General features: G+C 37.9%; 1 protein-coding gene across 2 annotated transcripts in view; it reads right to left on the bottom strand.

Moving 5' to 3' along the window:
• Positions 1–864: 864 nt before the first annotated feature.
• The window catches only part of LOC145729998 (hydrocephalus-inducing protein homolog), a 93,060-nt gene continuing 79,836 nt past the window's right edge, over positions 865–14,088 (bottom strand). The window contains exons 56-63 of one of the 2 annotated variants that reach the window (XM_081981019.1): positions 13,913–14,082; positions 13,612–13,750; positions 13,222–13,370; positions 9,195–9,339; positions 8,562–9,107; positions 8,272–8,496; positions 4,966–5,111; positions 865–1,278 (exon numbers count right to left, since the gene is read on the bottom strand). In XM_081981019.1, coding sequence (XP_081837145.1) covers positions 960–1,278; positions 4,966–5,111; positions 8,272–8,496; positions 8,562–9,107; positions 9,195–9,339; positions 13,222–13,370; positions 13,612–13,750; positions 13,913–14,082 — 1,839 coding nt within the window. In that variant the 3' untranslated portion in view covers positions 865–959. The remainder of the gene's footprint in view (positions 1,279–4,965; positions 5,112–8,271; positions 8,497–8,561; positions 9,108–9,194; positions 9,340–13,221; positions 13,371–13,611; positions 13,751–13,912; positions 14,083–14,088) is intronic. The other variant, XR_014178494.1, reaches the window with a different exon arrangement.

A 14,088-nucleotide genomic window follows, 5' to 3' on the forward strand; every position in this document is an offset into this window, starting at 1 on the left:
TAAACACAAATTATTAATTACCCAACTGATAAGCCCCTATAAATGAATATGACACACCTTAGTTAAGTACTTTTAATGCTTAAGTACCTATTTTCTTGAATTGTACTGCATCTTACTTGAAACTGTCATCATCTCATTGATAAGAGGCGGTGAATCCATTTTTTTGTTTCATTGAATACGTACTTATGTCAAGTTGTGCAGAATCGATCAGATCAAATTTGCGATATTTTAATTGTTAATGTTGTAAACAAAGTTTGAGCCCAGTAAACCCGTAACTATATCAAAAACCCACCGTAAAATTTTAAAATTATCCACAAATACGATTTCCAATTTAGTTAGGTCAGGTGTATGGAAATTTAAAAATCATACATAGACTGTGGCACTGTGGTGACATATCTGCCGAATTGACAATTATCAATTCACGACCAATCATAGAGGAAAGCAACACAAATATATTATTTTTATAGAGTGAAGTCCATAGTCACTCAGTGGAGTTGTAGTAGATAGGGGGTAGCTGAGTAACACACAATCTTCTCTACAAAAAGTATAATGACATTCTCAACATTTGCTGCAAAAACTTGCAGAGGATTATCTTTTAATGGAAAGGAAAAATTATATTTGAACCCTAAGTTAAGTATATTGAGGTCTTGTTGTGACAACTGACATTGCGAGAGGTTGAGTGTTCTGGGATGGAAAACAAAATCAGAATTAGGAGCAAAGCAAGTACCGAAGTAGTCAAGTCTCCTATTCCAGTCAAGGAGAGGAAAACTTATTTTCCAATATTGACATACTAAAGTGACACCAGTATGTTATGGCATATCGTAAATTATATTTTTTTTTGGGGTACCAATAAAAGCGACGCTATGACATATTTTCTCTTTATTCTAGAATAAGATAAACAATAGTATACACTTCGTATTAAAACTTGATGACTTTCAGTCGTCCAATTAGCAATTATATTATGGATCATACTGTAAATAGTATTTCCATTCAATTTTAGGCTCATCAGTAGCACACATTGTTAACTGTCCTGTTATACAACAGTTTGGTCGAGATTCAGTTCCAAAATTGGCAGAAATCAGTAATTTCACCGGTTTTCTTGCTTTTACTACTTCGTTCGGATTGAAATCGCAGGAAAAGATTTCTGGTCGCAACACACACTCAAATCGCTGATCTTCTCTGAATGGATTCTTGAAGTCTATGACTGCGGAGTTTGTTGACTTAACGTAGAAAGGTCCCTTTGGTGATGGCAACTTTACAATCCCGTTAAGAGGATAACTAAACAAGAGATATTGTTACTTAATACGATATGATAGTATAGAAGATAGTCAAATTTGGAACGTGATGACGCAGTTCTATAAGCCAGAAAAGCTTATTCGGCTTACTAAAACTTGCATAGAGAGAGGAATTTAAAGGTTCGAATAAATAACAAAAAAAAAATTGTAAAATTAGACTAAATATACCTAAACCACATTACATAGAGAAATTCAACATCGAAACTCTGGAAGACAAAAGCGTAAAACAATTGTACGAAAGTAGGCTGTCACAGAAGATAACACAAAACCCAATCAACAGAGAAGACAATGGAGAAGCCTAAAACATAATATCCTTAACGTAGCCAACGAAGCTCTAGGAAGAAGACATGTAGATGTCAACAGAACAAATAAAACACCATGGTTTACACCGGAAATAAAGGAACTATCAGAACACAAGAAGAAAGCAAACATAAAGTATTTAGGCAACAGAAACCAAGAAAACTGGAATCTATATAAAACAGAATAAATGGTACAATCAGAGAGATAAAAGGAGATTACTGGGAAAGATTCACCAAAGAGATGGAGAGAGAGATATGTACGGAAGCCAGAGAAAGATATGGGGAATGCTAAGAAGGAAAAAATTAGAAATCAAGGATACTGAAGAAGACCAAGAAGAAGACAATGAGATAGAATTGATAGAACACATCTTGAAACCCGACGAGAGAACAAATGAAATGTTAAAATACAGGGGGAGACAACCTACAAAAAGAAATATATTAACTCTCTTCAGAAACATCATAATAGAACAAAAAGTACCAAATGAATGGAAAAGCAGCATACAGATCCCTATATTTAAAAAGGGCCAGAAACTAATCCCGGACGATTATCGTGGAATAACGCTGCTCAACAGCATCCTCAAAGCCTTCACCAGGAGTTTGTTAGAGGAAATAAACAAAACTATACAAATTCTCAAAGAACAGCAAAGGTTTTCGAAAAAACAGGCATTGATGCTGTCTTCATTGTGAAGCAAATAACAGAAAAATTCCTACAGTTCAATAACCAGCTTATATTTGTCGACATGACTAAAGCTTTCGACCTGATGCGATTAACGGACATCATTGAAATAATGCGAGAAAAGCAAGTGAACCAGATATTAATAAAACTAATATACGAGATCAATAACTACTGTCGGACTAGTATAAAAGTAGGATATCTATTAACTGAAGAAGTGCAAAGACTCACAGGAATAAGACAAGGTGACTCACTTAGCCCATTTATATTCAACATGATTGTGGACAGAATTGTCGGAGATCTACCTCAAAGAGCAGGATACAAAATGGGGAACACTTACTTCAATGTTGTCTGCTACGCAGATGATGCGGTGCTCTTTGCGGGTTCTGAGGACGACCTTCAGAGATTACTTCACTCCGTTAATCAATCAGCATAACAATTAAATATGGTCATTAACACAGACAAAACCAAATGTCCCGTATCATCAAAAGAGCCAAACAAAATGCAAACTGGAGATTGACCAGAAAATTGTAGAACAAGTAAATCAGTTCAAATACTTAGGAGCTGAGATAGCAAGTTATGGAAATCTACAGAATGAAGTCAGAGAAGAACTATGAAGACGTCTCAAATATCAGGATGCCTAAGAGACATTGTGTGGAAAAACAAGTACCTCACATACCTGGACATTAACGTCCGAAGAGGCATAATAGGACAAAACAGGCATTAGCCTACCTATATGGACACCCATATTAGAAAGAAAGAAGAAGAATAAATAGACACTTGAGATTAGACACTAAACCTGAAAAGGCTTCGCTCTACCACCACTTCTTTTCAATTTCGACTTCAAGCTGTGATAAGGGCTAAAATAAGTACGAAATTGTTAACAATGGAAGATCCTAACTTGCTTTTAACATACGGTCACCAAGAGGTGTGAAAAGGGGGAAACAAACAGAAATGGTGAGGGAGACGACTGGAAAAAATAACTGTTAAATGAGTATCAACCAAATCAGACATTAAACTAGACAAGAGAATGAAAACTCTATAACAGAAACAAAAAAAAGATGACGTTGAAGAAGATATACTGATATTAAAAGATACTTAGTTAGAAAGTGTATAATAGGATACCAAATGGAAATAGGCATAAGGCGAGTCTAAAGGCAATGTTTGAAAGATCAGAAAGGGTATGAAAAGTAGCCAGAGTACGACGGTTACCAAAGGGCTGAGGGGGCTACAGGAGCTGTCAGTCTGAAACCCACGCTAAGATAAAAAGATACAAGACCTTGGTACAAGAAAGAAGAAGGTTCTGGAAATTAGAGTTACGATTGAGCTAATTGAAAGTTTGTTGAGAAGAATGAAAAAGATGCTAAAGTTGCTAAGTTTGGTGGTTTCGATTGACTTGCTCCCAAAAATGCTCCCATGTTGAATGACTTTCATACTTAAACGCAAGAAATAAAGAACGGAGGATGAAGGGGTTTAAAGGAGGTAAGTGACGGGAGATTTTTTGTGAGAGTTTAGGGGAGACTTATCGAGAATAAGTGTAGTTGATGGCAAGTATACAGGAGATATGAACCTAAGTTTGTAGATAATTGTGTCCTCCAGTTGTGACAGTAAAAAGAAGTGATGGTATAGGTAATTATGTTGAAAATGCGAATAGACGTACATAAGTAAGCATGAGAAGAATGATAGAATGTTTAAAGTGATGAATGAGATGACAGGACTGTATAGGAACAACATTATGAATAGCATCACCGTGGATTTTGTTGACCGTCGCAGCGTTTAACAACAGAAATTAAAGGAAAATGAGTAAAAGGTTGCACGAAGCGAGAAGATGGGATAGAGCCAGGCTAGAGGGCATAGTCGGTAAATGGTCAAGGAGAAAAGAGTGCTGATCGAGAATGGAAAACGGGTAAAAAAAATAGTTTACATAAATAATAAAGTGTATCAGAAGTATGATTGCCAAATTATTATTAATCTTAGGACAGAGAGGGAAAAAGTAGATTTGTGTGACTATGAATTATGGTAGAGAACGAAAAAACAAAAAGGAGGATGAGTGGATAATGTGATAGGTTAGGTTATGGGCTGGGTGGCCTAAAGTGTAGGATGAATCGGATAAGGATAGGGGAGTTACGAGGTTTGCAAGGAAGTAGGAAGGGAGGAATTGTCGTTGTCCTTTAAAGACTGTCAGTTATTCACGGCTCTTTAAAACCGTAAAGGTTTTATTTTCCACGAAGAGTGGCCACTCTCTTTTGGTCATCATAAAGGACATCCTTTGAGGTCCAGATGACTAGATTGGTGAGTCCCAAGTTGGGGAGGAAAAGTTGGGGAATCGAATAAGAATGAAGGGAGTAGAAAGGAAGAGATTAAGGTTGAGAGCCAATGAAACATTGAGTAGATAAGGTGTTGAAAGTGGGGAGCAAAGACATGAAACTATAGGTTAAAACAACGGACTTGAAAGCTGTACCGCGTGAGTATACAAGTAGGTTAAGTTAGTTTATAAGTAATTCTCTATTAGCTTTGATAAAATAAATAAATATCTTCCGTATCCCAGTAAAATACGTGGGATAAGGAAGTTGAAGCGGAGGTTGGCAGGTTCTCTTGACACTGGATATTTGAGTCTGGATAGAAGTAACTACCTGACTACTCTTTGCTATGTCACCTATACTAAGAAAGAAAAACGTTGTATTGTAAAGTTACTTACATGTACAATCCAGTAGCCGATGATGTTAAAAACAAACGTGCTTGCGCAGATTCTAGACTAAATGGCTCGAAACCTATTATAATTCTTGAAGTTTCTCCGGCAGGAATTGAAGGACATTTTTCCATGTAGAACCGTTCGTCTTCAAACTATGAAAGAAATGACCGGTAATTATTAGCCTAAGAGTCATATACACTGTGTGTAAAAAGTCCGGCAACCCTGAATTATTTCGCAAAATATACAACTTATTGAAAAATATCCTATATAAATATTGACGCACTTTAAACGTTTTACCCAATGAGGAAAAAGAACAAGCATCAGGAGGTAACAATAATACAAATTATAACCCGTTTGTGCATTAAGCGAGGGGGACGGAAGTTGATTGCGCATTCGCCTACTGCGCAGTTGAATTGACGCAAAGTCATTGTCAGTTTGGAGTTTCAAACCCGCAAAAATTTGTTGTTTGTATTTAGTGTTAATTTGTTTTGTTTGTTTGTGGTTCTTTAACAGTTGAGTTTTGCAAATTTAAATTAAGTTGTACAGTGGACAATAATAATAGTGTTTTATAGTGCCAACCGAAAGTTGACGGCCGCCATATTACTCCCCCTCTCCCCCTTGTTTCTGTCACCCCCTTTGTTTGCTATTGCTCCTTCCTGCTATATTTTTTTTATTCATTGGTTTTACCGTTAGGTGACATTCAGGAATATACAGGGTGAGCCACAATATGGCAATGAATTGAGGTTATGTTTTTTCTTATGGAATGACCATGTTTTAATGACGGTTTCTGATTCGCTCTCTCATTCTGATCACATTTCATGTAACATGTTGTATGGTTATCTTGAACAGTTTGGCAGCTATTTAATTATTAAAGAAAACTACACTTTAAATAAGTAAAAAATTTTTATTTGATTAAATGCTGAAAATGTGCCCCTTGAACTGTCTGACAATGAGCTAAATTAAAATAAAATTTAAATTTAATTATTTAAAATTTAATTTAATTTAATTTAATTTATTTAATTTAAATTTAATTTAATATAATTTAAATTTAATTTATTTAATTTAATTTATTTTAATTTAATTTTAATTTAATATTATTTAATAATTTAATTTAATTTTATTTTTTTTATTTTTTTTATTTAATTAAATAGCTGCCAAACTGTTTAAGATAACCATACAACATGTTACATGAAATGTGATTAGAATAAGAGAGCGAATCAGAAAATGTCATTGAAACATGGTCCTTCCATAAGAAAAAACATAACCTCAATTCATTGCCATATTGTGGCTAGCCCTGTATATTCCTGAATGTCACCTAACGGTAAAACGTTTAAAGTGCGTCAATATTTATATAGGATATTTTTCAATAAGTTGTATATTTTGCGAAATAATTCAGGGTTGCCGGACTTTTTACACACAGTGTATATTGAATACACTGTAGTATAATTTATCTTTTAACGAGAGATATAAACATAATTATAACATAAACGATTGGAACTAGCGCTTTTACATTAATTGAATCACTGTCAAAATTGAATCAATGAATGAATATTGTTAGATGGGCTCCCTTCGGAGAAGACACTTAAGGCGCTAGCCGGGCCCATTGTGACCCATCACAAGCTAGAACCCCTCCAGTTCGGTGGCCCTGACAAAGCCGCAGAGCCTCCTTGGCCGGGTATCTTGAATATCTAAGGGGTTGATCACACTCTTACCCCAAAGCTCTTTTCTGATGGTCGCAAGTGCCGGGCACTGCACAAAACGTGTATCGCAGCCTCCTCGTCTTCCAGACACAAGCGACATTCTGGATCCTGTGACAGACCCAGAATGTGCATGTGTATTCTCATTTGCCATCAGGGACTTCGACTTGTTTCTTAGAAAGAAGCCCATGAGACATCGCGACTGCCGCATGCCTCCGGCCTCCTCCCAAGCAATATCGGATCTTTGCCAGAAGATACGGTTCACAATGGCGGATCCGACCGCGCCGGCTAGTCTTACAATAGATTCGGGCCCTACGGGTCTCTCTTTGGAGCCACGAAGGGCCAACCTGTTCGCCTCCTCGTTTCCCCTAACACCGGAGTGCCCTCGAACCCAAGTTAGACGTACCTTGGCCATCCGCGTAAGCGACAAGAGTGTTCTCTTACACTCCAGCGCAGACGTCGTTGAATTAGCTTTTAATGCAGCCATTGCTGCCTTGCTGCCCGTACAGATAAATATATCATTCCGTCGTAGCGGTGAGTTTAAAATGAACTCTCCGCATCGGATGATCGCGAAGATATCGGCTTGGAAGATGATACAGTGGCAGCCTAGAGGGAAGCTAAGCCTCGTCCCCGAAGTCGCACTATACACACCTGCCCCTGCCCCCGTCACGGTTTTGGATCCATCTGTAAACCAGACGTCTCCATGCGACGGGAGGATAGAGTTTTGAGCGAATTCCCAGTCCTCCCTCTCGGGTACCCGATCCTGCTTCATCAAGAGTTCCGGGCACTCCCTCAACGCCTCCCCCCAGCCCCCGAGATGACCCCACGATACAGCTGAGTCTGTAATCAGCATATTGAGACCTGCCAGTCTCAATGGCTGCCCTGGCGACTTCTTTTTGTATAAACAGGTGCAGCGGCTGCCCGTGACTTTCGCTTCATATGTTATCATCGGGCGAACAAAAGCGCAGTAGATCCATCGAAGGATTCTCGGCTGGAGTCACATTGTATCAAAGGCCCTCTTGTACGCCCAGAGAGCATTGCGGGCCTTCCCGGTTTTGACTGCAAGGTGCTCGTTCCAGGTCAGCCTGGAATCTAGAATGACCCCTAGGTATTTGACCTAGGATTTGTACCCCAGAATGTGGCCGAACAGATTTAAGTCCTACAACGGTCCGAGTTTTCGTCGCCTCGTAAAGATGGCGACTTCCACTTTGGCCGGGTTCACAGAGAGACCCTCCTCCTCACACCAAACCTGTGTGGATCGTAGGGCAGCCTGGATATTCCTCGCCAGGCCCCCGACGGCACAACCACTCGAAAGAATGGCCATATCGTCCGCGTAGGCCTGCGGAGTTGAGTCTCCACAGCAGAGTATCAACAACCAGGCACCAGAGAGTGGGCGAAAGAACGCCCCCTTGGGGCATCCCCTGGCGACAAGGTTATGGAGTCTGATCTGATCTGAGGGTAACAAAATAATCTGTTGATCGCAGTGACGTGAAGGCAAATGGCCAAATATCTCAAGCTATAATCGATCTAGTTTACATTATTTAAATTCAGGATTATGAACACTTTTACTTAACTCTACTTCCCGTTACTATTAGAAAGAACCTATGAATCTTACCGCATAAGTAAAATCTGCAACTTTATCAGATGCATTCTCAAAAACTATCGTTTTCGTATCCTTTGATCCCAATTCACAATTAAACAGAATGCATTGTTCTTCTAGTGGTGGCTCGGCAACGATGTTTAAATTGAATTTATACATCCCTAACTCTTCACATTTAGCTGTAATACTTGTATCGACGATCTCAGCGTTCTTCATTAAGCATGTCAGCATTACTTTCGTCTAAAAATCAAGTTTAAGCTAGACACAGGTAGTTTTTGTAAAGACCTTGTGTGTAAAGAGCTTACCACAGAGCAAGGTTCCACAGTCACATAACTGGAATATGTCACGTACTTTTCAGAACCGTGTAGATTATACGTAACTGGTACGTTTACTGGATTTTTTAAATTAATAAATCTGATCAACTGTTCTCTTACTTTCCCTTTGAAATATATTATTTCTTCAGCATCACTAGAGACCACTTTGTATAGTAATTCAAAAAACTCATATTCACCACTCTCAGTATTTTTAAATGTGACTCTAAACTCAATTGGGCCTTCATTCACCACATGCACTCCCCATTTGTAAAGTTTCTTTTCTGATCCTTTCAGTTCAATAGTTTTCGGACCGAGAATTTTGTACAACATCTTGGCTGTTATCGGGGAAAGCAACTCAGTTTCCACGTTAAATATTTGCTTAGTACCCAACCAGTTTTCTATTATTAGGTCTTCGTAATAATTTGTTTTGCAGTAGATTTCCTTTTCTATTCTTTTCTTCAATGCTGGCGGACCGGCCTTACCAATTACATTGTAAAGTATGCCACCGCCGTCTGGGTATTTGATGAATATCTTGCCCTAAAACCAAAAGCATTCATATACACTAAAACCAAACTAACTAAATAATAAACAGTTTAGATTTTAAAGATTACTTTTATTTATTACCTCATCGGTTTTGACTCCCGTCATCTTTTTGGGACAATAAGTAATTGGTAATGGAGCTGAACTGGATGGCAATATCGTTAGTTGTTCCGGGGTTGAAAACGTTTTATTCCAAGATTCCACATGAACTAACCAGACTTGCAAAGTTCTATAAATGAATTTAAAATCAGATTAAAAAAGAGAAGAGAATGAATCGCACTCAACGTGGCGTTAAGATGAATGGTGAACGGGTCAACAATATTCGTTATGCGGACGACACAGTTCTAATTGCAGATAACATGAAGGATTTGCGGGATATTCTTGGGACTGTCGGGGAATGCAGTAAGAACATGGGCCTCAATATCAGCACCAAGAAGACTAAATTCGTGATAATTACTCGAAAGCCACAAGAATTTCAAAACTCAAGCCTAACATATGATAATCAACCAATAGAGAGTAATAGTATATTATAAACCTAGGGAAACCTTAGCGAATTGTAGCCCTCCCTACGGTCGGGCTACAAACCTTTCGCCGCGGGATTAAAAGAACCACTTTAGTCACGAGGTTTATATACTATTTTATGCACTTTAGAATGCGAGAAACTAAAAATTAAAAAAAATAAAAAACTAACGGTGGTTACAACGGTACTCTCGTATTACTGATAGTTGTTATTGATTGTTGTTGGCATGGTGGATTCACTTAAAATTTATTGTGCCCTGGAAGTGTTGCTATGGCACAAAACAAATGTCAATCAGTTGTTATCAAAAGGTGAGTCCAGAAAAATCGTATTTTTTGAAAATGAACATTGAAGAGGCCGCCCCAGAGGCCATCGCTAGCCTTCTTCCAGAAAAATCTCGCGAGGCTTACAAAAAACAGTTTCTTGTTTACCAAAAATGGTGCGTTGAACAGAATGCAGAGAATTTTACGGATGAAAAAGTGCTCCTGCCTTACTTCCTGCAGAAGTCTAAGAAGCTCAAGGCTCTAAGATCCAATATCCAGATCCTCTATGGAGCCAATATTCCATGATCAAAGCCACGATAATATCTGAAGCAAACGTCGACATCAGCAAATACAGTAAACTCCAGGCATTTCTAAAGTGACAGAATGACCATTATAAGCCGAAGAAGTCCAAGACATTGGATTTCGACCATATAAGAGATTTTCTTCAAAATGCTCCAGATGAACAATATCTAGCCCAAAAGGTAAGATTATTTTCTTTACTTTGAATATTTTCCTGATAGTACTACTAAAAATAACACCATTGATTATTTTTGCCTACAAAACTACAAAATGTACTGACAGGAGACAATTTTGTTGCAGGTGGTGCTGATTATGGGAGTCGCTGGAGCATGTCGAGGAAAGGAGCTCTGTCAGCTAGACTGCAACGATGACTCGGATCATAAAAGCTTTTTTCTGGTAAATCTACGGGGTACAAAATCAGGAAAGGATCGCTTGTTTGTGATAAAAACGTCTGGCGAAAACTCTACGAATGTAGTGGAATTAGTGAGAAAGTTGGTCTAAGGCCACCTACAAAGCATACACGATTTTTTGTGTCTTACAAAAATGGGAAATGCATGACTCAGCCCATAGGAAAAAATACATTTGGACAGCTACCAAGGAGAATTGCTGGCTACTTGAGACTACCAAACGCAAACCTATATACTGGGTATTGTTTTCGCAGATCATCAGCTTCTTTACTTGCCGACTCTGGATCAACCATAGATGTGTTGAAAAGACATGGTGGCTGGAAAAGCAGTTCTGTTGCTGAAGGTTATGTTGAAAATTCATTGTATCAAAAGAAGAATGTTGCCGATCAAATATTCACCAATGTCTTCTCCGATGTTGATATGGCATCAGCATCAACCATAGAAAGATCAATTTCAGAAAATGGGACAACGGCAACGGCGACTGCTACGTATGTGCAGAATATGTTTACTACTAAAAATGTTGCTTCCAATTGTCCACCCTTCGTTAGCCTTGCAAACTGCACCAAAGTCAATATAAATGTAAATATATATAATAATAAGAACTAGATTTAAGTTATGTTTATGTTAATTATCCTTTTTCGTCCTTACACTTTAACAAATAAATAATCCCTTCAGAAGATAGAGGCCGTCGAAATGTGGATCTTGAGAAAATTACTTAAGATTCTCTGAATAGAACATGTCACCCAACAGGAAGCAAACACAGACCGACAACTGATTATTCCGAGGTTCAAGGTACAATTTACTAAAAACTATACTAAAGGGAAAAATTGAGGAAAAGAGAGGACCAGGATGGAAGCAACACTCTTTGCTGCGCAATATCCGAGATTGGTGTAACATCGGTGATGCCGTCACGATATTCAGAAGAGCTGAGAGAGGAACACTATATTGTTCAGTGCAACGCCAACGAGCTAAAGAAGCGTACGGCATCAGAAAAAGAAGATCTATAGCCGGTTTCATAGCCTCCTGTTCCTTCCGGTTCCTAGCCTCCAGCTTCTTCTGTCTTCCCAGTCCCCTGGTTGCAGGTTTCGTTCCGACATAGCTTTCTCTATTCCGCCGGTCCATGTCGCCATGAGTCTTCCTCTGTTCTGTCGGCGTCCATTTGAGGATCTGCTTAGGTATTCTAGTATCTTCCATCCTCTCATTCACATGTCCATACTATGTTAGTTGTCTACGTTGGATCTCTTCTACTATAGTTGTCTCTACCTTCATAATTTCCCTAATTTTGTCATTCGTTATTATTTTCAATCTCGACCTTCCTGCTGATCTATGCCAAAATTTCGAAAGATAGTAGCCAGCGCTCTAAATTTGTTGTTAATTGCCAAGTTTCACATCCCTACAGCACTATACTTTTGAATATTGAGTGGTATAAGAGGTGCTTCTTTCTTCGAGAGATACATTTGGACCACAGGATCGAGTTAAGGTAGCCTATCACCTTTTTCCCTTTTATAATTCGAGCCTCTATTTCTTCCTCCGTACGACCTCCGTTATCAATTTTTGTCTCCAGGTATGTATATTCGGTACAGCAGCTTATTGTTTCGTTTTCTTGTGGGTGAAGGTCATCTCTGTCGTCTACCGACAGCCCCCATTCTTTGTACTCTTTTAATAGCTTTCTTGTCAAATACTTGGAGTCCTCTTTGTCTTGTGCGATAACAACCTGATCATCTGCAAAGTGCAGGGTGTATAAGGTTCTGTCATCGCTTATTTATATGCCCATCCCACTACATGATCTTCTCCATCGCCTCAAAGATTCATTCAGATAGATTTTAAATGGTCTGGAAGCGAGACAACATCCCTGCCTTAAGCCCTTTGTAACTGGAAAGCTATCTGAGATTTTGTTTTTCAATTTGATCTTAGATGTAGAATGGTCGTATAGTTGTTTGACCTCAGCTATTAACGTGACATTAATCCAGAACCTCTCTAGTACTTGCCATAGTTTGTGAACGGGTACGGTGTCGTATACTTTTGTTAAATCGACAAACAGAAGATACATCTCTCTACTTTCCTGGCGACTTCCTTTTCATTTAGTTGGACAAGGCTAAATATGTGGTCCAGACAAGAGCGGCCGACTCGAAAACCAGCTTGTTCTTCAATTTCCAGAGGACTGTACTCTTCCTCTATAAAGTTTCTGAGAACTTTCCCATAGAGACGGCTCATTGTACTTGTAACAGATATGCACCTAAAGTTAGAACAATATTCATTGCTTTCCATTTTTGTGAATCGGAGTAGTCCATGCTTCTTTCCATTTAGAGGAAGTTGTGAGTAATGTTGGTACCATTTGCTCATCTGAATTAGTTGGAAGTTTACTTTATTTACGTTGTTGGATTTTAGGTTTCTGAGTAATTTCCAGGCTTCCGATGATCTCGTTCCTCCTAGGTTCACTTCAATACGTTTTCATTTCCAGGTGTCGTTTGTCTTCTTCTTTATCATGTTCTTAAGTCTGTAGTTTAGTTGTGTGTAATATTTGTGGCAAAAAATAAAACAAATCAAGGGCTACAATAAAGTTATAGTGGAGAAAACTGTGTGTTATTCCCCCTTATTCTGGTAAAAACAACATTTTTACTTACGGGTTTGTAATCAGCACTGATCTGTCAACAACGGTTTCTCTTACACAACAACTAAGTGTAATCGTAGAAGCGGGTTCAGGAATTTTCACTGCGTTTCCGTTCAGCTGAAGTTTGAGTGGTTTGTCAATTTCTTTAAAATGACATTTTACCTAAGCAAATAAAATATTTGTTAGGGCCCCTACTTAGGGGATAAATTTATTCTAAAGTAAATGTACCCTTCTTTAGCTTAATTTAGTGATTAACTAGTTTATTATTATATTAAGTCCCGGTTTGTGTCAACTGTGATTGTTGAATCGGGATTAATTAGTAATTACTTAACCAACAAGTGTATTAATAAAAGCGATTAATAATCGAAATGATTTAACGTGTGAAATAATTTGCATAAAGTACCTTTGTTTTTATCTGGCATTTGACTTTTTTTGGAGCAAATGCAATGTTTATTTTTACATCTTCGTATGGCAGGATAAATCCTTCCTTTGGATTGACTGAAAATTCTTCTTGTTTTAAATCATCAAATTTCCAATGGAAACTGTAAAATAAAATATTATTAAGAAAATATCATATTATCACGATATATTAACAAAATTTAATTTTAATAATAGTATTAGTATTAAGAATAGAATCAATACAATAATACAATAATTTAATTAATCCAAAATTGTCTAAAATTAGGCAACTTAGTTAGTTATACCTTCCAATAACGTCTCCTTTATTCCTTATGACAATGGTTTGAGAAGACCTACAGCCAATAATAACTCCAGAAAACACTAGTTCCGTTTTATCCAGAGAAAAGTCCGGTGCAATGCTTTTTCCTTGAACGGTACATAACGGTTCAAGACGATTTTGTGTTTCAAAGTATATCTACAG

The sequence above is a fragment of the Ips typographus genome, linkage group LG5 (assembly GCF_016097725.1).
Source record: "Ips typographus isolate SLU linkage group LG5, UJ_Ityp_2.0, whole genome shotgun sequence".
In the NCBI taxonomy this organism is placed as follows: Eukaryota; Metazoa; Arthropoda; class Insecta; order Coleoptera; family Curculionidae; genus Ips; species Ips typographus.